Genomic DNA, 26488 nt, shown 5'->3' with positions numbered 1-26488 from the left:
CGTCCTTCTAATATACATCTGTTATCTTATTAGTGTATGTTTGTATGCTGACGTGCATCGCGGGCTGGACATCGAGCATGACAGGTAGTTGCTCAAAACGGTTGCCAGTTATGTATAGGACATAAGAGGAGAACATCTAATCCAGTAACTCTGATGATTTCTTATTCGTTGGATCCTCGGATTATTTCCTCACGGACGGAAGATAGAAAGAATGAAAGAAAGAATGAAAGAAAGTAAGAAAGAAAGAAAGGAAGAGAGGGAGGGAGGGAGGGAGGGAGGGAGGGAGGGAGGGAGGAAGAAAGGGAGAAAGAAAGGGAGAAAGGGAGAAAGAAAGAAAAGTTTAAAAAATCTATGACTTCTTTTCTAGCATTATCATAGTTCCTGATTTTGGAAACTTATTCATTCATTAAATAAGCTTTTACTGAATGCCAGGTATGTTCTAATGATATCTGAGAAGTTAACCACTATCTAGTAGAAAGAGAAATTATTTCTCCACTGTAATACATAAGTCTCTTTGGACACAAACCACTGCATTCCATTCCCTAATTTACACTAATGAGGAGTAATTCTTGAGTGAGCACCATACAGACCCTGCTGCTGCATTGCTGAGGGAGACTTGTTCATGGGAGAAGCAACCCGGAGGAAGATGCGCTGCCGCCAGGAGATTCGGCGAGGAGTGACAGGGGTTCCTCCAACATTCAGGGAATCATTGCTGCAAGTAGACGAAGTCCTTTTTCTCCCCTCTCCATCACTGCAGAAAGCAAATACGGAAATATATAACTTGTAAGGATCACTGCATAACCTGGTTCTTTGCAACAATATGGTAGCACAAGCCATTCAAAATCCCGCCACGGGCAAGCACAGCCACAGGCAGCATGGAGCAATGCATCAGGCGGCACACTGGGCACCCAGGCCACCACATCTCCGGGAAAACGCACTCCAGGCCACAGCCCAGCCATGAGAAGCTCTCCTGTTTCTACTCATTCCATAGTAGTCCACCTTTTAAATCCTAATGTAAGGAATGCAAAGGTTGCTTAAGTAATGAACTCATGCTTTGCTAAAAATTTCAAATAGTATGCTCTAAGCAATGTAAGTATTCCATAAAAGGTTCATAAAGAACATTTCTTATAGTTCTTATAGAATAGGCTAATAAAAATAGCTTCTAATTGGCTATGAGTGTTAAGATCTGCCTCCAAATAGCTAACTACCAAGAGCTGGATCATGGCAGAAAGTAATCTGAATTAAGGCAAAACAGTCAACGTTGGGATTGCTGTTAGGTAATATGTTAAGAAAAAACTGTGGTCAAATAAGATTGAATAGGTTAAATTTAAAAATATTAAACATATTCTTTATAGTAGGACTTCATAGGGACTGTAATCTTCTAGCAAGCACTGCAACTCTCCAAGAGGGAAACGGTGAACAAAAATTCCCTAACTTATTCAACCCCAGCTTTTTGGGAAGGTTGGGGGTGTCACACCTTTCTATATAAGTCTTTCAGAAACATGAGGAAAGGCTGGTCGGCTCTAAGAATCTCCTTTCTGGGAAAGGTCGCTCTAAGTTATGCTAGGCCTATCTGCAATAAAAGATCATTATGACTCAAATTTACTTTTGAGACCAATTATGTCAGTAGCTGGAATACTATGCAATAATTGTTGCTGTCAGTGGTGGGAATACTTCACTTTTCTTGAGTTTCAAGGCCTCTGCGCTTCCCTGAGAATGAGGAAGATGCAATGTTTATAGGTGTGATACCAATAAGTGAAAGTGCAAAAATTTTGATGAGCTCAGGAAGTGTCAGCTCTTAAATCAGAAAAGAAACTCAGGCTGAAAAACCACACCCACCCAGGTTCTCAGCTGAGCTCTGTGGTGCTGGGGTCATCAGAGGTCAGGAGACATTCAGATCTGCTTGTCATAGTTTTATTTACTTCATGTACTCACGTATCAGGTAATTCCATTATTTCTAATCTTGATCTATCATCCTGGAAATATTACTTATGAATTAGCTAAATGAAGGTTAATACTTTCAGCAGTTGTCATAATGTACTATGATACTTCAGAAAGTGGCAGATATATATATATATATATATATCTCAATATAGTCAAACCTCCTTTGTTGTGTATCTGGATAAAATTATAACCCTAATATATGTTCATGGTTCAAAACGCCCTGAAATATTTAATACATTTGTCCATCTTTACTTCCACTTTGGAAAGTATTAATTCAAGTATTACCCTTTTAGAAACTGTGATTCAGATGTCTATATATAATAGTCATATCCTGATAAATACTTTCATTTTATTGTTTTTAAAATATATTTTTATTTATTTCAGAGAGGAAGGGAAAGGGAGAGAGAGATAGAAACATGTTATAAAACAATGATGAGAGAGAATCATTGATCAGCTGCCTCCTGCATGCCATACATTGGGGGATCAAGCCCATAACCTGGGCATGTGCCCTGACCAGGAATCGAACCATGATCTCCTGGTTCACAGGTCAACCACTGAGTCACACCTACCAGGCAACACTTTCTTTTTAGTAACATTATCTCATCGGCAGTTATTTAATAATGCTAGTTCATGGGTGTATTTCTAACTCCTAGTTAGTAACTAGCAAATAACAGTAATAACTCAATAAATATCCATTGAATAAATACTGTAAAACAATATGAAACATTAACTCAGAAGGTTAGTAAAATGGACAAAAAATAATATTGGCTGAGCTAACATGACAGGAATAAATAAAAGATGGATCTTCTTAAAATCTTTAGTTGGTAGTCATGACTTCTAAGTTTTTCTAGCAAAAAGTTCTGTTTCCCAAAAGTACAGACTAAGCTGTTGATGGCACTAGTAGCTATTGACAATGAAAACAGTGTTAGTAAACAACATAAGGCATCTTTTTTCCAAGTAAGTTTTGTTCCTGTCCTATATAAGAGCATCTAATTTATAATTTAAGCCTAGAAAGCTAACTAAATTATGTAAAAGCACCTATTTCAATCCCTCACGGGTGAGCTTACCTTAACCTCTTGGTAGCTCTAATAAAGAATACTAGAGTAAACCAAATCAAAGGATTCTTAAACTTTTACATTTTAATGCTGGAATTAAACCATCTTTTGAAAATCTCCTGATTCACTGTTAATGGCATATCAAGTGTTTAGAAAGTACTACAAATAAGACTGGGAAGTACCTATATCAGTTTTACTACTATAAAATACAGACTTTGGGGAGGAATGTTATAAAACAAGTACATAAAGTAGCCTTACATTAACCTTACATATTTGAAAATTTCATAACGTCTACAATTTTAAATCCTGCAATCCAAATGAAATGCCAAGGACCCATTGTCCTCCCATGTCTGGAATTCAACAGCGAGTAATAAGCCAAAAATTAGCAGTCAAAATATAAGATAATAATATACTGAAAGGAAGGACTTACATAACAGACCATTGACCTTTATCTGGTACTAAAAAACGACATCCTGAAAAAGCAGCTTGGTGGCTGAGATAAGGCATAAGCTGCAAGAAGATATGGATTCAGAAACCAGGGTCCAGATAAGTGTTTCAACAGTCAGTGCATGGAGGCAACTTACAGTAGTTTAATCTCGGATGTACATGCAGTCAGCAATCTGACATTCTTAAATTGGTAATTTCAAGAATCAAAACCATGTGAAAGATAATGCATGAAAATTCTTATATTCCACCTTGAAAACTACACTGGGGACTGTTGAACCTCAGAGGGAAGGCAGGGGAGGGTGGGTGGGAAGAGATCAACCAATGAACTGGTATGCATATATGCATAACCCCTGGATAAGGACAATGGGTTAGTGAGGGCCTGGGGTGGGGAGGATGGAGCGGGCTAGAAGAGGTTAAGGGGGAGGGGGGGGACCTATGTAATACTTTCAACAATAAAGATTTTTTAAAAAAAGGTGTCTGGAGACCAATAGGAAGTGAGCCAGTGATGTGTTTCAAAGGAAGCCTTGGATTTCATGGTAGCCATCACAAGCTCCCAAGATTTGATGCTCCTCTTAAAAGAGTAGTTAGTAGCAGTGAAATAAAGCACTAACAAATTTGAAGAAAAAAAAACTACACTGGGATGAGGTGAAAAATGTGGGGGTCGGAGGGTACTATTATTATATCTTTTAATATATAAAAGATTGGTTGTTTGAGTTGTTTTTGTACTTGTAACTTTAGTGTTCACTTTGACTTCTCCTTTAATTAAATTTAGCAGGTAGCCAAGCACGATGTCCACTTTTTGAGTGAAAATAAAAACAAAACAACTTGTAGTAATAATAAAACTAATACAAAAAGCACACACTATGTGCCAGGCATTGTTCTAAGCATTTTACAGGTATGAACTCATTTCATTTTCACAGTACCTATGGGGAAGGTGTTATTACTATTTCCATTTTAGTGAGAAACCTGAGATAGAAAGAAGCTAAGTAACTTGCCCAGAGTCCCGTGGATAATAAGTGGAGGAACCAGAATTCAAACTCAGGCAGTCTGAAATCCAGAAACTTACGTACTGTGATTTATCTTGCCAATGTAAACACTTTTTGCATCAGTTCAGAAAAGGTCTATAAAATCTCAAAACCAAAGCTGTCAGAACTCCAAGGATCCCCTGTATTTCTGGTGAAAAATAGCTGGTCAGTATTTCTCTTTTCATTTATTTGAATGGAAAAATGTCATTTCTTTCAGCAGATTAATAACTTCAGAGTAGTATTAGGTATTCATTTATGTAAATGTCTCATTTCCTTTTCTTTGCTGTTAAAATCATTGCATTCCAAAATGTAAAGACGTTTTTATTTTTAATTAGGAGGGACAAATCAAAAACACATTAATATGGTGGAATATACATATATTAATTATCTTTACATTTTTTTAAAATAATGAAACAAGCCTTAGCCGGTTTGGCTCACTGGATAGAGCGTCGGCCTGGGGACTGAAGGGTCCCAGGTTCGATTCCAGTCAAGGGCATGTACCTCCGTTGCAGGCACATCCCCAGTAGGGGTTGTGCAGGAGGCAGCACATTGATGCTTCTCTCTCATTGATGTTTCTAACTCTCTATCACTCTCCCTTCCTCGCTGTAAAAAAAAAAAAAAAAATCAATAAAATATATTTTAAAAAAATAATGAAACAAAATCATTCCCTTATTTTTCATATAATCTTTTCTTTTCTTTTTGTATTTTGGAATATCAACATGTGCATTATAAAACTGCTTCCCAAGAAACATATTCTGGAAATTTATTCTGTGCCAGCATTACCTCTATTTAAATATATTAAATTAAAAATGAATAACTAGGAAGGAAATACAATGTGGAGAACTCCCACCTATTTTTGTATGGGTGTATTCTATATATTCTTCCTATTACTAGTCACCACAATCCATGAACAAAATGAGGGGCCATAAGGGGAGGAAATATGTGTACCACAATGAGGGCTGGTAGGCATGTCCGAGCCCTTCTGGCTGGAGCCTTGATCAAAAGCAATGGATATGATATGAAGCACCCCTCCCACAGAGCTTCAAGATTAACTTTTTAGTAACATATCCTTAACCAAGCAATTAGAGCCTTCACAACATCAGCTATTAAATTAACGTGATGGTTCTTATGTTAATACAGAATTGTCGATGCTCACTTGCCAGATTTAATAACAATTAATTGACTGGATATTGGATAGAACAAAAGCATTTTAGTGACCACTCACAGGGACTCAACTTTAAGAAGGATACCATCATGTTTTATTTCCCATCAGGGCAACATGGATATACTTTTCATAAAGGCAAACTCTCAGGCCAGGATCTGTTGTACAAAGGTGTTGTTCTGCTGAGCAGCAAACTGCCCCTCATCCTTCAACTCTGAGCACCCATCTAAAACTACTAGCTTCATAAAGTCCAAATAAATGACTACACACTGATTAAATCTATAGCTAAATCACAATGTATTACAACTCAGGATAGAAACAAAACTTGATTAATGTAATACTATTTAACAGAAATCTAAAAAAGCTTTCTCTTTGTAAATGTCCCAAGAAAGGTTGCGTGGAACATGATGAAACTTCAGGGTTTTTTGCCCAGAATGCATAGCACAATTCAAGTCACAATCGCATCAAGTGCACTAATAGTCTATCTAAGTCCTGGCTTTCAATTGGGTAAGCCATATATCATCACAGAAAATCTTTAATAATTAAAAAAAGAAATTGAGACTGAACTATTCTAGTGGAAATCAACAGACAGCATCTGAGCTATGAGTCAAAAATGATAGATTAATTAGTGGAACAATGTGCAAAACAAAAAAGAATGAGGAAAACAAAAAGTTTTATTTCCTAAACTCTACACTGAATGCAAATTTTATTTTAAAAGCAAGTTTTTTACACTGAAATTGAAAGTATCTCTGGGTAGCTTATTTACTTACATCCTTTTAACCTAAGATTAAGAAAATGATAGCAAGTAAGATATTAATTTTTCCCACAGCTTAATTTAAACATATGTAAAATAAGGAAATTATAGGCCAAATGATATGTAAGGTAATAAACAGATCAAATTCTATGCTGTTGTAAAACCTAAAAGGGCAAAAAGTAAAACTAACATTTCCATTGGGCTTTTAAAAGCAGATAAGAGTTATATGTAAATGGTCTTATAGCCAACCATAAAAAAAGTAAAGGTGAATTACAAGTATCCAAAAAGTTACTTTTCATCTTTCCCATGTGGCCAAAATAATTTTTGAGATAATATTTTTCTCCTTGTACATCTCATTCTAGTCCAGTCTTTAATATCATGTTTTTACTCCAACTTGAAAGAAACCTAAATGTCAGTGGTCCCCAACAGGAAGATGGGCATGTCTGTCTTTCATTGAGCTGGGGATATAAGCAAAGCATGGACATTAGAACAAGGCAAAGAGTACCCGTTTCCAGTTAACATGTTCAGCAGTGACCCTGGATGCTTACCACGGAAGCATGCTGGTCAAGAGGAAGAAGTGTCATCAGCGATGCGGTCAGACTTCCACATTAAGGAAGTAGGTGTTTTCCTGTGTCCAGACCAGTGGGAGGTCTGGAGGCCTCAGCAGTGTCTCAAAGTACCCAACGTGACAGAAATTAAGATGGGCAGAAATCCTAATATTTAAAAATCCAGGGGCCGTCACGACCGAAACAACCTGACAGAAAACCGAACAGCAGGCTGCGTGGGGTGACCAGACCAGCAGAGGGGTTAGTGAGGGATGACCAAACGACTGAACAGCAGGCTGCGTGGGGTGACCAGACCAGCAGGGGGGTTAGTGAGGGTCAACCAAATGACTGAAAAGGAGGCTGTGTGGGGTGACCAGGCTGACAGGGAGGGTTAGTGAGGGATGACCAAATGACTGAACAGCAGGCTGTGTGGGGCAACCAGGCCAGCAGCGGCGGGGGAGGGGGGGGCAGTTGGGGATGACCGGGCTGGCAGGGGGGAGTCAGTAGGGGGCGACCAGGCTGGCGGGGGGGGGGCAGTTAGGGATAATCAGGCAGGCAGGCAGGTGAGCAGTTAGGAGCCAGCGGTCCCGGATTGTGAGAGGGATGTCCGAGGGGTCCGGGATTGGAGAGGGTGCAGGCTGGGCTGAGGAGTCCCCCCTCCCATACACGAATTTCGTGCACCAGGCCTCTAGTAGATTAATAATCCTCTTCAGGTCAAAACCAGAGTCAATTGAATGAGTAGGTTCTTATTTCTGCATCTTCTTGGGATTTAGAATGAATTACTTATATGTATATATGTACCTGTAAACTAGTTAATATAAGGAATTTATATGTTCTAATTCTAATAATTCAAAATTAAAATTAGGCTTCGCTTGAAGGATACAGCACAATTCTAAGGAAATCTCAACATGGAATAGAGTAGAAACAGGATTTCCTATGGTCATCTGGGATCTTTGATTATACCATGTGTCATATTTTTTCTACTGTGTAACCCTCATAGCACCAGAATGATGGCATGCATTCAGGAGACAGCCAAAACTGTTTTTAAACTAATGTTGATATTCAGTTGGAAGAACTTACAAAATTTTTTTAAATGAAAATATTTAGACCTCTAATCACCTTGATTCTGAAGCAGTGTCCTGTCTAGTTCAACAGGAAAACAAGGAATGACATTAGCACAAAGAAAGAGACATATGTCCAAAATCAGGATTTAGAATAAAAAGGCATTCCCATAAGTCAATAATGCATAAAAAAGGTTATTTCAATAATGAACCAAAATGAGTAATTATACTATTTTTGTCAGTAAATACGAGAGAACTACAGAGAACCAAAACTGTCTAACAAAGTACTTCATCAACAAAATCTTACTTTATCATTGAAGATTTATAAGTAAGTAGAAATGACTATCATTTTACTTTTGACAAATGAACTTCAATATCAATAATTTTTAATTATAGCCTTAAAAGCTGAGAAGCAATAAGGAGTGATAAGATGCCTGTTGATAGAAAAGACATATTACACATTTGATAAATGGAGAGTGTATAAATATACTGTATCATCATAGACAATTATAGTTTAGCTACTAAACAATGAAATAAAATTAAACTTTAAAAAATTAATTTGAAGTAAGGTATTCAAAGCATACACTTATTCCCTTTCCTTTACCTTTCTAATGCTGTGCAAGTGAACCTACTAATCAATAAATCATGACATTAAAAATATCTTGGCTCCTTTTTCTCAGCCTGTTAAAAACAGTAACCTGACATCTTTTTAATAATTCAAATAGTGGTCCTAGAAAAGGATGCCTAATCTGAATTTCAAATTTCAAATTAATATGCCTTCTAAAAAGTAGTATTTGTTAACCTATATGCAGCTAACCTATTCTCTCCCTCACTTGATGATGCATATTTAGAGACCCACTCTATAAAACCAGTAAGATATACCCAAGTGAAAAGGAAACTGTAATTCATAGTATTATGAACCTCCTCCCCTCAATATTCTGAGTAGTTCCAGATGTCATGGTAACTGTGTCGGTATGATGTTCTCTCTGAAAGTAGTGATGATGAGAGATGTAGAGTTCTGAAGTCAGTGGATTAAAACCACACTCCTGACTCTCCTCCTTCAGAGGAAATACTGGTACACCCTAAACTATTTCAAGTAAATGGACATGAGGTATGCAAACTATTCACAAATGGGTTAGAATTTTAAAATGTCTATATGTATGCATGTATATATTCCTATGTAAATGAACAGAGAGAATGATAAAGCAAGTGGGGCAAATATTAAAAACTGATGAATCTGGGTAAAGAGTTAGCAGAAGTCCTCCATATATTTTTTGCAACTTTCCTGTAAACTTGGTATTATTTCCAAATACAAATTTAAAAACATTCTCTTCAAAATTGTAACTAGTCAATTTATGTCTAAGTGACTTACTCATTGAAATAAACCTATTAAAAGTTAATTTTGTCTGACAGCTTTATTACTGTGTCATCAATAATACATAGAAATATACAGTTAAAGACATAAACAATAATATCAAGGACATTACTCTTTAAAAGCAAAATATATAATAATAAAAGCGTAATATGCTAATTAGACTGGAAATCCTTCCAGACAACTTTACTGATGAAGCTGGGGCTGCAAGGGAAGCCCGGGTCCCGGGTGCCTGCTGGCGGCCAGAGGGAAGCCCGGGTCCTGGGTGCCAGAGGGAAGCTGGTGCGGGCAGCCAGGGGAAGGAAGGCCTACTCTTGCACGAATTTCGTGCATCGGGCCTCTAGTAAATAAATAAATAAAAATAATCCATATGTCCATCTGTAAAAGAGTGGATAAATCTAGCATTAAATGCAATACTATACAGCAATATATATGAATAAACTAAAGTGCACATAAAAACAGGAATAAATGTCACAAACTAATGTTCATGAAAGAAGCCAGATATAAAAGAATTTATACTGTATTGTTCTACTTAAATAAAGTTCAAAACCAGGCAAAACTGAGCTATGGTATTTGAGGTCAGGATAGGCATGCTGGTTGGGTGGGAAAAAGAGAGGAGCTGCAGGGCTGCTGGCAGTGACCAGGCAGTGGTTACACGGAATGTTCACTCTGATGAGCTGTATGGTTATATTTTAATACCAGTAAAAATACTTCAATGAAAAAAATTTAAGTGTCTTTTTAGCCTATTGATTCCATGCATACAAATTATTAAAAAGCATACAAAAGTATAGAAAGTGCTTTCTGATTTTCAGAATTTTTCAGAGCCAAGAAACAAAGTACAAAAAAATAGCAAAATGTTTAATGATTCTACAAATTTGTAAGTTCTCTTCATGTTTAAATGGAGCACTTCAAATAAGATAGCAGCAAAAAGGTGACATTTTTCAATGCAAAATGAACATATAATTGCCTTCTGGACTGCAATATCCTTCTACTAAAATGAAATTAGAGAGCTAAAGAAAGCTATGAGAAAGAATAATACAAGGTGTTCAAAAATGTATATACACACTTTGAATAATTACAAAGGCAGTATTTATTAAAATACATTTCATTTTCAAAATTAAGCTATCGGCTGTTAAAGTGTGTATACATTTTTTGGGGGGGCCCCTTGTACACACATCTAAGAAGAAACTACTCAAGATAAACATATAACCTTATATTAAGCACTATAAATAATCTTTTAAAAGTCACTGATTTTGTACTCTACAACATCCTATTCACAGCTAACCTTTGACCTTCTTAATGGCTAGCTTCATTGTCACTTTGAGGCCTGGTTTTGTTTCTCGAAGGAAACTGTGATTCCCCAAATGCTTACTTTAAGTAATATAACAATAAAAAACTGCAAATAGAGTTCACTGGAAGTGTTGTATTCTTATTAGTAGGTAGTACTATAGAGATAAGGCAAACTGATATTTTTAAGTGTGCACATTCTTGGTTCTCTAAATTCATTACATATTCTACATATATATTATATTGTATTTTATGGCTAACTTCCTTTAAAATTTCTCCCCTAAGGTTTTCCCTAAAAAAAGCCTTTTTTTTTTTTTGAGCCAGCAATTCCACTTATGGGTATTTACTGAAGAAATCCAGAACACTAATTCAAAAAGCATATGCACTCCTATGTTCATTGCAGATTTATAACAGCCAAGATATGGAAGCAACCTAAGTATCCAAAGGCCGACAAATGGATAAAGAAGAGGTAGTGCTTATATACAATGGGATATTACTCAGCCATAGAAATGAGTGAAATCTTGCCATTTGTGACAACATGGGTGACCTAGAGGGAATTATGTTAAGTGAAATTGAAATAAATCAGACTAAGACAGCTAACCTTTGACCTTCTTAATGGCTAGCTTCATTGTCACTTTCAGGCCTGGTTTTGTTTCTTGAAGGAAACTGTGATTCCCCAAATGCTTACTTTAAGTAATATAACAATAAAAAACTGCAAATAGAGTTCACTGGAAGTGTTGTATTCTTATTAGTAGGTAGTACTATAGAGATAAGGCAAACTGATATTTTTAAGTGTGCACATTCTTGGTTCTCTAAATTCATTACATATTCTACATATATATTATATTGTATTTTATGGCTAACTTCCTTTAAAATTTCTCCCCTAAGGTTTTCCCTAAAAAAAGCCTTTTAAGATCAATTTTTCATCAACTTCTTCACTAGAAATTCAATGCTTGAACATGTACTAATTCAGAGAAGAGTTCAGATTCAAAAGTTCATTAATCCAATATTCGTAATCTTTGTTGGAGTGAAAAATATTGGCACACATGGACAAAAGATAGAGATAACTTAAGGAAGAGTCTAATTTAACTAATTACTGAGGGTATATATGTTAACTTTGGGGATTTCCTAAATCTAAAGAAAAGGAAGCCAAAAGCACACAGAAGATTTTAGCGGCACCCAGGCTGACTGATAGCATGTATTCCTCTCCTTGAGTGCAAGAATTGCCAATTATCAAACTACTCAAAACAACTCAAATGTCCCATCAAGAGAATGGGTAAGTTGTGGTGTATTAAATGGAATACTATATAGCAATACAAATGAATGCTCCAAGCCATGCATAAAAACAGGAATGAATCAATCTCATAAACTTCTAAGCCAACAGCGATCCCCTTAGAAGACTCCCCAACTTCACCACCTCTTTCCAAAGGGAGGAACATCCCACTAAGAATATGAATGATCAGTAAGAGTTCATAATTTCAAATTTTTTTAAAAGCCAGTTTTCCAAAATCACTACATCTAATTTTGTGTCGCTATAAGAGCAAAGAACAAAACTTAAAGGCTATTCATTTTCAATATTGGTAACCAAACAAACTCAAATGTCTACAAAATTCAAGAGATCTCTCATGAGAGTGTTGCTGTCAACATGATGCTGCACCCATTATGTGACTTACACTGAGATTCAGAGAAGTGAGTCCTTGTCGTTGAAAAATCAAAGAAATGCCTAGGAAATATTCTATATACTCAAAAGTAAAAATATATTATATCCATCACTTTAGTACAATTGTTTAAATCAGTGGCTTTTGGATTCCATAAGATATGTCCAGAAAGGCTAAGAAGAACAAGAAAAAAAAAGGCAAGAACAGGGGAGATTTGCTTAGCATGTGTTAGCACCAAGTCTTGTTCCAAACAAGAACAAAGCTTAGACTGTGGGGCCCAAGGCAAAGACACATACAAGTAGTACAAAAATAATAATAATTTTAAAAGATTACCATGTACCCAAAAAGCTGGTTTTAAAAGTTTCAAAACACTGGTTGTAAAAGTTTTCTTAATAAAATTAAGTGGAATGAAAAACCAATATATTAGAAATAGATTAGAACAAGCACAACATAAGGATGCATAAAAGTCACTCCAAAATTAGCCTTTTTAGTAACACATCAGTATATCACACTGTGGAAAATGTTGCTTTGCAAACAGAGGACACTGATCTCACCTGATTTCATTTTCATACTGTGGGGACAGTCTACCTGAATTCTGGTAAAAGCCTTTCAGGAAAGAGGGGGCAGTGAAGGAAGGGGCAGAGAAGGAAGTGTGCAGACTTGGAAGGCTGGAGGAAGAGTTACTCTCCTTGTGCATGCGCCGAGCAGATGGAAGAATGCTGAGTACAGAAAACACAGCAGATTGGTCTTAATTTATATTTTGGCAAAGTCTTCATTCACTATGAAAAAGTATATAAACAAGTTCGTGTTATTCATGTAATCTGTCCTTTAAAGGCTCAGGGCTGCATCTTATGGTAGGGGTCAGGGGACATGCAGTTCTCTCTATTTAAAAGTATGACCTTGTTTCACCCTTTCACAAATTGAATTCCTCCTGTGTTTATCTCTACTAACAGTTTCTTAACAATTTTAGGACAAACAGTGTTTGTTTTTACATGCAAAAGATACTTTAAGAGGGAAAAAAAATAGGAAAGCACAAAAAATTACAGGAAACAAGTTCCAGAAGGAAAAAACGATTATCAGTAGTTCAAAGACTTCACTATTTTAAAGACATAAACTCTTCTAACAATTTAAGGACAACATGTTTGGCTGCTGGAATCATATCTTTGACCTAACAAACATTTATGTCCATATTCTTTCCTACAGCCATGGTTTTATATGAAGCCCTAAATCGCCAGCATAGGTCTTTTTATTTTTAGAAGATTCTTTTCCTAGCATGTTTTTACAACAATACAAACAGCATCTTTTTATATCGATAGAAATTATCTGAGCTTATACATTATAAAATGTAGAAAGCATAGGGAAGAATAGATATCATTTCTAGTTTAAAATAATATTTTAAATTCTTAAAAATAATTTTTCCTGAAAATATAAAGTGATCATAAAAAAAAAAATCTTGATAACAATGTAAAATTTAACCTCTTTTCATTTAGCATTCTGGTTTTTGTTTTTATTTTCTTCAACTGGGATCTCTACCAGACCATGTTTCCCATATCAAACTCACAGGGAAAGAAGAAAAACAAAATTAGTTCTAGGATATAAATTCTGATTTGTATTACACAGTAAGACATATAAAAATTCTACTACTCCAGATTTACCCCCGTTATTATTTCTTATCGAATGCCAACAATTTGGCTGAGTTATGTTTTTAAATAACCATGTAAAGTAATTCCTATGGCTACTTCCTGTCAATTAGGCTGTGTGTATTCTTTATAGACATCATGTTATTCAAGATAAAATTTTTAACAATTTTCTTATTTGGCTTTAATTTATTATGAAATAAAATATAGTTACTTTTTGTCTCATGCATGAGGTAATTTAGGTGATTTTTTTGAACCCTTGTATTTTACTGTAGGCCCCCAAGAGAGCTCTGCTGCTCTGTTATTTTATGAACTTGCTGACTTTGTTTCATTAAGTGATCAAGAAGACACTGATAACATGTCCTGTCAGCAGGTTATTCAGGCGAAACCACATGTGTAATATCTTGCTTCCTCTGTTTTTCTGGAAAAAAAAGTTTCCATCCAAAATGCTTTAACTCAGCTCTCTGGGTATGCCTTCAATCTTGCCTTGTTTCACCTAGTAACTACGGTCTTTATCATTCAATTAATTTTGATGGTCTTTCTAAAAACTACAGGTAGGCTACAGCATGAAGTCACAACAAATCTTGACTCCACCGTGATCAAAACAGGTTGGGAGGAGAACTTTACTTCCCACTGCAGAGAGAGGTCTGGACTCACCTGCACTGTTCGCTGGAGCTCTGCCTCAGGAGAGGGGAGCGCATCCCATGAGCCCTCCCATCCTGCAAATTCAGCTTTCTCTTGGTGATTGATGGCGGGTGGCTGAACGTGTGTGCCCGTCTTCGAAACTGTGGGGAGTCAGAATCCTCTTCAGGGAACGTCTGCCAACCTGAGGCCTGTGGGGAGGCTGGGGGCGTCCCTGGCGGAGAGTCTCCCGGTGAGTAGTCCTGAGAAGCAAGCAGAAGTGAGGTCTTTCTTTCCCACAGAGATCATGGCAGACCTGTCCACACAGAGCTCAGAAAGGACAGGGCACCTCTTCTTCCTCCTGAGTCAACACAAAGCTGGTGGGGTTTTTTTTTTTCATTCAATCCATGCTGAAGGCTAATCAGTATCACCACAACCCATTTCTTCTGATAGCAGCACCAGTAGAGATAGGCCAGAAAGCGAAAGGGATGATAAGAAAAGGTATTCTTTTCCCTAACGCTTTGTGGTAAAATGCTGTAGCATTTCTCATTGTTGCCAGAAAGATGAAAAGAGATCATGACCAAAAAAAAGGGTGGAGTCTGCGTTTACGTATCTACTGATTTCCGTGACATGTCAGTTGCATGCTTCCTGTACTCTCAAAACAATATCACAACGTTTAAGTGTCCAAGTCTGGTGGCAGAGCCTTCAGGGAAATAAAATAGAGCCTGTTAAGTGTCTTCCTTCACCATGAATGTTTCTATCCAACTACATGTCCCCTGATAGCACATTTTTTAAAAGACATGAAAAACAGGAAATGAATGAGAAGTGAGTTATGCTGGAATGCATCTCATATTGCATGTGTAGACTTCATAAATCTTTCAATTTAGACAGGTATGCTGTTTATACTCTCCAGAACAATCACCACTGTAGAAATGCTTAGCTTAATAAACATGAGTTAGGGCTAAAAGACTCACAGCTGAACCAAGTCCTCAATTTTATCAACAGAAAGTTTAATAAAAATATATTTTAATATTTTTTCATTAATAAATAGGTTGCATATGCCTCGGGTTACATGTTGCATGATACAGGAAACAGGAAATCAACCCCTACTGAGAATTGTCTATGAGATAAAGAACATAATGTTGCAGTTAAAATGGATAAAAATGGAGGGGGGTAACATGGAGAGAAAACAAAAGATAACAAGAGCACTGCACAAGTGCAGTAATTCCATGGCTCATTTTCCTATGGCTTTGGGGCAATGGTTGCTCAAATACTGTCCTCATACTAGCTCTGAATAGTAAGCGGTCTGATAGAGCAGAGTTAGTCTGCAAGGGGTATGTTCTGTCTCACATGAGAAAGTTTCAGCTGAGTAAAGAGCAACATGCTCATATCCAGAATCTTCTTATTTAAAACAATAAAGCCTCAAATATATTTTCTTAAATCATAAATGACTCAGAACAAAATAAGCATACAAATTACCGTATCAGTGTTGGTTTGTGCCAAGTCCCAATCAGTGGTAAAAAAAATAGGGGGAGGGGCTTGTCTGCTTGCCTACCTTCTCTGAAGCAAGACTGTTTGCCCGTTCAAAGCTGTCCATACTTCCAAGCCGCCCTCTCATTCTGTTAGCTCCCTAAGTGAAGAGAATAAAGTTAAAGCATTCAGATGGTCTGAATTTTTACTTTAAAACTACTATAAAAAGCAGTTGGCTCTTTACGTTAGCATTAAATTGATCCCTTTTGTGGTTCACTCAATTTTCTTGGCAGTATTAAGAGCCATTGCAGCACAGTAAATAGAACTATTCACCATCTATTTCCAGTATTCTTAACTCAGCCTTTAGATGACTAGATATCAGACCAAGCTTTTTGGAGTCATTTTGGTTACAAGGTTAAACATTTTTCATCCCCACAATCAGTGTGAGAGAGTCCCATTAACTTTGTGTGTCATGTAGATAAACACAAACTGGAAGGCACAGCACATCTAACCACCACATGGTTTAATACATACAACCTTCCTACGACCAAGCAGCAAACATCGTAATTCACATTGCAGGATTATAACAGACACAGGTTAAGAAGAGAAAACTGCATCCTAAAATGTATGGATTTGAGCTTCATTCATTATTCCATAATCCAAAACAACTTCAATAAAGGATTATTCTCTAAAAAAGACTAAATAACAGTCCGCTTCAATATTGGTGAACATTGGATCTTATTTTTCTTTTCACATACCTTTGGTGTAGATCTCATAGATGGTCTAAGAAAGAGGAACCTAAGAGATCATCTTATATACAGGGTTGGGCAAAAGTAGGTTTACAGTTGTGAGTATGGGAGTTTATTCTTGTATTAATTCTTGTTAATTATTGTATTACTTCCCATACGAATAACTGTAAACCTACTTTTGCCCCACCCTGTATTTCCCTCACTTCATACAGGAAGAAACTGGAGCCAACTTTTGAAGGAAAGAGGATGGAAGGGCAGGCTAGGCACCACATCATACAGAAGGTCTTAAGAGACACACCACAGACTGAGGTATTCCATGTAACTCCAAACCCATGGAAAAGCTCTAAAAAGAATAACTGGAAATACAAACCATGTGATACAAACTCTGCAAAATAAAAAACACGTGATATTTGTATAGCAGTTTACAGTTTTAATGTTTTGTGGCCATACTTTCCTGGGTTTAATTTTTGGAGGAAAGAGTGTTAAATTTCATTTGAATTTTTAATCAAATTAATATCTGCACAAAATTTCAAAAGCCAAATGGTGCTACCAAGCTCAAAATGAGAAGTGACAGTCACCACCCCGCCCCCCTCTCTCACACACTGAATCCCATTCTCCAAAAGCAAATACTTGAAAGTGCATTCAAATACTTGCTTCTGGTATTCAGCTTATATTACTATTCCTAAGCTTTCCGCTTTAGGCACTATTTATTCACTTCCTCCTTTGGAAGGTGAGACTTTAGTATTCTTACTTCATTACCCACTCCTACACACACTCTCTCTTTCCCTCTTCCCTTAATAGTTATATCACAGGTTTCAGTTAAAATAATAATGTGTGATTCAGTGGTTCTCAACCTTCCTAATGCCGCGACCCTTTTGAAAGGGCGAGGGTTAAGCCCTCCATCTTGCCCCGAATCCTTCATTTTGGGCAGCAGCCATGTGCTCAGCAAGGAGCTTCTTCCCCGAAGCCCAAACCTCTGCTAGCCACACCTAGGATTTCTTTAAACTAACCAATGATAATCAAGGGAAGTGCGCGCCATAGATACGATCACATCCTGTGTAACAAGACACCGACTTGCGCCTGGCCAATCGGCAGGGCCCACAGTGCTCTCTCCTCCCCTTACTCCAAACCCCCTATAAAACCCCTCTACCCACAAAGCTCGGGCTCTCTCTGCCACTTGCCGCTGCGTCGGTAAGGAGGGTAGGGGAGCCAAACCCGGGTTTGAATAAACATTCTTATGCTTTTGCATCGCACACAGCTGGCTCCCTGGTGTGGTCTCTTGGGGATCCTGAAATCTTGGCATAACACCTTTAATACAGTTCCTCATGTTGTGGTGACCCCCAACCATAAAATTATTTCCATTGCTACTTCATAACTGTAATTTTGCTACTGTTATGAATCGTAATGTAAATATCTGATATGCAGGATGTATTTTCATTGTTCGCGACCCACAGGTTGAGAACCACTGGATTAGATTATTATGACTTTGTAAATAGTGTTTGCAGCTGAGCTATATTTTTGACTATTACTACAACTTATAACTTGTGCAATCTGTTTTTCAAAGAGTTAGCGATCACTGATGTATTACAAAAGTCACCAACAGATCTCAGTAGGGTCAAACAACCCATAATCTATCAATTACATTTTTTCTTTTCATTTGAGTTACCCATTATGAAGGCCTCTGTCTCCTGACCCAGTGTGGACTGGCTGCAATGTAGGCTTGCTAAACAGATCTGCCCAGTATTTTCCTTCACTATGAACCTAGAAATATCTTTTAATACTACCCTATGTTGGAATTTCTGTTTCCGTGATCCCAGGTCTTCCTCTTTCTCAGTTTCCTTCTGCATTTTGGTAGAGCACCTAGTCCAAGTGCTTTCTGAAAAAGGGAGACTGGGAAATAGTTTTTTTAACTTACATGTCTGTAAATGTCATTATTCTACGCTTATATTTCATTAACAGTTTGGCTGGATATATAATTTTGGTTACAAACGTTCCTTCACAATGCAAGCATTGCTCAAGTGCCTTCTGGCACCGAAGACTAATGCCATTGTGACTGAGCCTTTGTATGGCCTGCTATCTCTCTCTGGAACTGATTCTAAGTTTACCCTTGGGCGTTCTGAAGTTTCACAACCATGGGCCTTGGCATGGCTTTATTCAGTCGTTCTATTGTACGTATTCTGAGCCCATTAAGTCCGGAAACATGCCCATTAGCTCTGGGAAAATTCTGAAATGATTTCTTTGAAAATTTCTGCATGCACTTTCCCTTTCTGAAACTCCTACCATTTGGCTATTGGATCTTCAGACTAATCTTTTGACTTTTTACCCTGTTCTCCTATTTTCCATCTCTTTACCATTTTGCTTTACTTTCTTGAAGATTTTTTTTTAACTCTAGCTTCCTAGACTTTTATTGACTTTTTCTTTTTATGTCTATTATCAGAAAGTTTTAAGAGTTCTTTCTTGTTATCAATTGACTATTTTATATTTATGGTATCCTATCTTGTTTCATAGAAGCAATATTTATTCTTATCTATGTATATTACTTATAGTGTTATATTACTGGTGGTTCTCTAAATAACAATTACATAAGCAATAAAATTAAGAGATGCATGCTTATCGTGTGCTATGTACTCTATTAAGCATTTTACACTGCATTATCTCATTTATTCCTCACAAAAATTATGTGAGGGAGGTGTAGTTTTTAGCTCAACTTTACAGGTGAAGAGACTGAAGCTCTGATATGATTATGTTGCCAAAGCTTACACGGCTAGTTAAAGGACAAAGCATCGATTTGAACCCAGGAACCACAATTTAAAAGTGAAGCTCTTGAGCTCTTACTCAATACTCCTCCCTGAAGATAGAGCTTTGTGAAAAGTAGAATTACAAACAAAACTAACTAGCCTTCATTGGTTACGTGTAATTACGCAAATGCCTAGAATCTGATCAAGGTTATTTCGGTTCTTCAGTTCTATACTATAACATGTCACACTTCTAATAATAAACTATATTTGCAGATGATAAAGGACTGGGTAACTGTGTGTGGCCAAGAGGTAAATATTATAAAGACCAGGTCACTTTCTGCAATTTTTTAGCTGCTGCTTACATGCCAACCTGCCTGGTTATCTTAAACAGGTTATTTGCTCACAATAGTAAAAGTAATAAGATGGGTATTGAACCATTTGCATTATTATAATAGCGACTTAAATCACACATTTTACTCACAGAGGTACTTTATCCATGTATTGCGTGTGCATGTATATGTGTGTACAAAAAAAAACTTACTGAGGTATTGGGGGTTCATCCATCTTGTACATGTATCAGTACTTCATCTCTTTTTATCTATTTCATTGTATGGCTTTTCCAGCTTTTTAAGGTTTAAACTTATATTATTAAATTTGTACCTTTCTTCTAACATGGACGTTTAGTGCTGTAAACTTTCATCTAAGCATTAATTATTTCCATCAGACTTACAAAGGGTTTCTTTATTCTTCTTCTAATTGAATATGTTGCTTTTCTTCTATTAGCATTATTATTTTTTGGTTTTTAATGTCCTTTAATATTCCAAGAAAAAGGTAATAGGATGAGGAACATGAGAGCTGATGAATATGTCCATCAGGCTCAATTATAATACTCCCTGAAGAATTTAAAGACACTTTTTTTTTAAGCAAGCACTTCACCCAATCAGTACATTTCTATCATGTTCTTGACCAAATGCCTGAGATCAGAATTTTTAAATCTTGGCACTATTGACATTTGTTTTGGACCTGATAATTCTTTTTTTGCCTTGTTTTGTTTTTTATTAATCCTCACCCGAGTATATTTTTTCCATTGCTTTTTAAAGAAAGTGGAAGGAAGGGAGAAAGGGATGGGGGGAAGGCGGGAAGAAAGAGAGAGAGAAAAACATCAACAACACATATATTGGTTGCCTCCATGCCCCAACTGAGGCCGGAGTTGGAAACTGCAACCCAGGTTAAAAAAAAAAAAGAAAACTTACTTACTGTTTTAATTATTCACACATTTTCAACAAGTAAGGACAATGGATATTAATCTGGAGAAAGCATGAAATGAGGACTGTTTTCCAATGACTCACACCTTAATTTATAGTCCTTTTTTAGAAATATGTATATTAATAAATATATTCATAAATATTCTCTTTTGGTAAGCTTCAACTTGAGAAAAAGCAACAAACAATCAGAATACAAGACTGTCTTTTCACCTCTGAACAGACAACTGTTTCAGTTTTACTATATTGTGATTTGGTAATACATGTGTCAAGCCTTTTCCCTTGGACCCACTTTTTGATTGTCAGGGATCTGAGCTTCTCAGCTATTTAAAAATGTATCCTATTTCATAAACAATTACAGTCAGTTAAGTAAAATATTTTTATATTTAAAAATGACAGTAATTATGAGTCAAACTTTAAGACTGAAGTGTCAATTTTCTACTTTTTATTCAAAGAGAAAAAAAACAGACAAATTTTAGAAGTACACAAAACCCCTTCTCTATGTAACCTTTGATACAACATGGGTAGCTTCCAACCTTCCCAGTAAGTCCATTCTGCTCACATGGTGCAAGCAAGACCTTGTTTGGTCACGTAATTTATGACACTTGGCGGCATTTGTGACAATAAAAGCTACAGTATCCACCTTGATCAAAATAGACTGGCTGTGCTCTTGCTTAAAGTGTCATTACCGTCACTCAAAGCTACGAAGTGGCACTTCAAAGACAGCGGTGCAGGTATTGTGCAGAATGCCAAAGTACTAGCTGGATTAAGAGAGGAACTCTACATATCCTTTGTCATTTGGTAAATGGACAGGTTTCAGAGCTCCCACTGTTTGGACCACTTCATATCTATTATGTGATACTTTCCTAATATACTGACAGTTCATCCTCAGAGTAATGTGAGGTAAGCTGATAGTAGAATGCCTGTTTCATAAATGGGGAAACTATAGCTTAGAGAAGGTAAGTAATTTGTCCAAAAATTAAAATATAAAATCTGCTAGGGCCAGGTCTTAAATTCACATCCCCTGACCATCTATCTAAACGGACTTTTTATTAAAATTCTCACCAACACACCATGGGAGACAGGGGAAAGAGAGGAGGGAGGGAGGGAAGAGAAGGAAGGGAGGGAGGGAGGGAAGGAAGGAAGGAAAGGAGAGGAGGGAGGGAGGGAGAAGAAAGAACATAGCTAATTAATACACTTTGAAGAAAATAAGGTAGTAAAGTTTTAAGAAAAGTTGCATGAACACACTTCTGGGTAATCTCCTTAGATACTCTTTTTCTAGATTCTGTGTCTGGTGATAAAATAATAGCACTGAAAGTTGCATGCTTGCTTTTGATAGACTTAGAAGAATCTCAACCATTAAGAAAAATACCTATAAAAGTATTTTGATTTCTAGCAAAATAAAAAAATAAGAGTACTATATATCGGAAGTTACAATGTCCTAATGCTATTGCACTTTCTTGACCTTGTCACTCTTGAAGATAACAGGCTACTGATTATTTTGTGGATTATCCTATATAATAAAAGCCTAATATGCTAAGTGTCCGACCGTTCGTTCAACCATTTGACCAGTCGCTATGATGTGCACTGACCACCAGGGGGCAGACTCTCCGAACAGTAGGTTAGCTTGCTGGGACTGAGCAAGAGGGGCCGGATATGCCCTGGAGCCCTCCTGCGGTCCCTCCCCAGTTGGCCAACCTCCTATGGTCTTTCCCCAGCCCCAATTGTGCACCAGTGGGGTCCCTCAGCCTGGCCTGCGCCCTCTCCAAATCTGGGGGTGTCAGAGAGCCGGTTTCAGCCCAATCCCCACAGGCCAGGCCGAGGGACCCCACCGGTGCACAAATCCATGCACTGAGCCTGTAGTAGAGAATAACTTGAGTTTGTTGATATTTCTTCATGATCAGATTCAGGTTCTATCCCTTTAGCAGAAGTACCACCAAAGTATTCTTTGTATCAGATGTCCCGTTGCTGATGATATTCAATTTCATTACTTCATTTTAAACTTACTATTTTCCTCTTTGTAAACAGTAAGTATTAATTAAATCCTGTTCAAACTCTCAATGTATTCATTTATTTTTCATGTCAGAATAGACTCATGATTTTCTATGCTATGCAACAGATTAATCTGTTGCTATCATTCATTTTGATGCTCATATTGTCTCAGGTATCACCAGTGGGAGCCATTTATGGTTTTTATGTCTTTATGACATAGCAGCATCTTTCTTTGAGCATTCCCTTACTAGCTAGATTACCAAGATACTCTGGTCTTATCTTGTACTTTTCCTACAGTCCTGAAACTAGCCATTTCTCCCAGGATCATGGTTGTCTCTTGTAGAATGATATATAGAAACCCAAATCTGGGTATTTGTCACCCAGCAAGACTTAATTCATTATCTGATATTATTTGTAGAAAAGCTGGTCCCAGCTCCTATCAGTGGACAGAGCCAGAGACCATATGTACACATTTACACACACATGTCAATACATATATTAAATGTATCCTATATAATAAAAGGGTAATATGCAAATTGACCCTAACAGCAGAACAACTGGGAATGACTGGTCACTATGACATACACTGACCACCAGGGGGCAGATGCTCAATGCAGGAGCTGCCCCCTGGTGGTCAGTGAGCTCCCACAGGGGGAGCTCTGCTCAGCCACAAGCCAGGCTGATGGCTGCCAGCACAGTGGTGGTGGTGGGAGCCTCTCCCGCCTCCTCAGCAGCGCTAAGGATGTCCGACTGCAGCTTAGGCCTGCTCCCCGCTGGCAAGTGGACATCCCCCCGAGGGCTCCTGGGCTGCCAGAGGGATGTCTGACTGCCAGCTTAGGCCCAATCCCCCGGGGAGTAGGCATAAGCCAGCAGGTGGACATCCTCCAAGGGGTCCCAAACTTCACAGAGAGGCCCGGGCCGGCTGAGGGACCCCCTAGTGCACAAATTTTTGTGCACCGGGCCTCTAGTCCTATCTAATAATAGACAAACATGGTAATTGACTGTACCTTCCTACGCCTCCCATTGGCTAATCAGCGAGATATGCAAATTAACCCAACCAAGATGGCGGCTGCCACCACGCAGCTGAAGCAAGCAGGAGGCTTGCTTGCTCCAGTGATGGAGGAAGTCAAGGTTTCCCCGCCTCCCGCAGCCCGGCTCTGAGCTCCGAAAGCAACAAAGTTTCAATTATAGAAGCTAAACAAACCCCAGATACCTGCTTTCAGCCGGCCGTGGCCACAGAGCTGGAGCGAGCAAGAGCCAGCTCTCAGCTCCAGTGACGGCAACAAAGTTTCAATTATAGAAGGTAAATAAATCCCAGAATAAAAAAAAAAAAGAAAAAAAGGAGAGGCTGGGAGCTTCAGTCACCGGCAAGCCTGAAAACGGCCCTCAGTCCCTCACCCAGACTGGCCAGGCACCCCAGTGGGGACCCCCACCCTGAAGGGGGTGTGACCAACTGCAAACAGCCATCAGCCCATCACCCAGGCTGGCCAGGCACCCCAGCGGGACCTCCACCCTGAAGGGGGTGTGACCAGCTGCAAACACCCATAAGCCTCTCACCCAGACTGGCCAGGCACCCCAGTGGGACCCCCACCCTGATCCGGGAAACCCTTCAGGGCAAACCAGCCGGCCCCCACCCGTGCACCAGCCCTCTATCCTATATAGTAAAAGGGTAATATGTAAACTTACCCTAACAGCAGAAAGACTGGGAATGACTGGTTACTATGACACACACTGACCACCAGGGGGCAGACGCTCAATGCAGGAGCTGCCCCCTTGTGGTCATTGCACTCCCACATGGAGGAGCTCTGCTCAGCCACAAGCCAGGCTGATGGCTGCCAGTATAGTGGTGGTGGTGGGAGCCTCTCCTGCCTCCTCAGCAGTGCTAAGGATGTCCGACTGCAGCTTAGGTCTGCTCCCCCCTGGCAAGTGGACATTCCCCAAGGGCTGCCGGGCTGCCAGAGGGATGTCTGATTGCCAGTTTAGGCCCAATCCCCCAGGGAGCAGGCCTAAGCCAGCAGGTGATCATCCCCCAAGGGGTCCCAGACTGCGAGAGGGCACAGGCTGGGCTGAGGGACAACCCCCCCGAGTGCACAAATTTTTGTGCACCGGGGCCTCTAGTAATATATAAAATCCTATTCCTCAAAAATATAGATAGATGATAGATGATTCATAGATAGATAGATAGATAGATAGATAGATAACCAAGATTCCACGCTGTTGAATCCAACAACACAGGATTCATTTTAATTTCCTCCCTTTGCATATTTGCAATTCCTTTCTCCCAACATCCCACTATCTTAATACATTATATCTTTGATCAGTCCCCTCTGTGCAATTGGTCTCCACAACTGTCACCTCACAGACACTCTCCCCATCCTACTCAGGTTCCAACACCCATGCTCAGACTGCCCCCCCAGGCATGGTCGTCATCCCCACCCTGCACAGACTCTAACTCCTTGTATCAGGCACCATGAGTGCTTTCTCCTCTCCACTCTGGCTCTGACACCCTGCACTGGGCTGCAATTTCCTAAGCTGACACCCTCCTCACCAACTCAGGCTGCAATTTCCTAAGCTGACACCCTCCTCACCACACTCTGGTTCCCACATGCTGCCTTGGGCCACCCCACATACAGCACCCACTAGTCACTGTCACTCTGCTCTGAGCCACTGCGTTTCCCCTGCCCTCCAACCCCAAGACACCTGCTGTTAGTTGATCTCACTAACAGCATTAGGACTGAATTGTTCAGGAAGAAGAAAATGAAAGGGAATAGGAATTACTTTGCTTATTTTTAAATAGACTATATTCTTCCTCCAAATATACTAAAAGGAATACATAAATTTCTGTTCACTTATACTCAATATTTTCAGCATTTCCTATCAGCTCCTAAAATGAGCAAAAGAAGGATTTCTTTATAACTTTACTAGAGGCCCGGTGCACGAAATTAGTGCACTCGGGGGGGGGGGGGGGGGGTCCCTCACCTCAGCCTGTGCCCTCCTGCAGTCTGGGAGCACTTGTGGGATGTCCAACTTATGGCTTAAGGCCGCTCCCCATGGGGAGCGGATCTAAGCTGGCAAGTCAGACATCCTTAGCATGGGCGCGGAGGGCGGGAGAGGCTCCCACCATCACCTCAGCATTTGCCAGCGTGAGCCAGGCTTCTAGCAGAGCAATACTCCCCCTGTGGGAGTGCACTGACCACCAGGGGGCAGCTCCTGCGTTCAGTGGGATTGGGCTGAAACCAGCTCTCCAACATCCCCTGAGGGGTCCTGGATTGCGAGAGGGCACAGGCCAGGCCAAGGGACCCCACGGGTGCACAATTGGGGCCAGGGAGGGACCCAGGAGGTTTGCTAGCCAGGGAGGGACCGCAGGAGGGCTCCAGGGCATGTCTGGCCCATCTTGCTCAGTCCTGATCATCCAGACCCCAGAAGCAAGCTAACCTACCAGTCAGAGCATCTACCCCCTAGTGGTCAGTGCACATCATAGCAAGCAGTTGAGTGGCCTTAGCATATCATTAGCATATTACCCTTTGATTGGTTGAACAAACAACCCGACAACAGTACACTTAGCATATTAGGCTTTTATTATATAGGACTAGAGACCTGGTGCACAAAAATTCGTGTACGGGGGTGTCCCTCATCCCGGCCTGCACCCTCTCCAATCTAGAGAGAGCCCTTGGGGGATGTCCAACTGCCAGTTTAGGCCCGATCACGC

At 39.0% G+C, this 26488-nt stretch overlaps 1 protein-coding gene across 1 annotated transcript in view; it reads right to left on the bottom strand.

The window, feature by feature from the left end:
• Positions 1–26488, bottom strand: part of TBC1D4 (TBC1 domain family member 4) — a 77715-nt gene that overhangs the window by 26470 nt on the left and 24757 nt on the right. The window contains 3 exon segments of the mRNA XM_023751728.1: positions 591–751; positions 14605–14831; positions 16124–16198. Of these exon segments, the coding sequence (XP_023607496.1) occupies positions 591–751; positions 14605–14831; positions 16124–16198 (463 nt within the window).

The sequence above is a fragment of the Myotis lucifugus genome, unplaced genomic scaffold (assembly GCF_000147115.1).
Source record: "Myotis lucifugus unplaced genomic scaffold, Myoluc2.0 scaffold_24, whole genome shotgun sequence".
Lineage (NCBI taxonomy): Eukaryota > Metazoa > Chordata > Mammalia > Chiroptera > Vespertilionidae > Myotis > Myotis lucifugus.
This window is presented reverse-complemented; position numbering and strand designations above follow the sequence as displayed.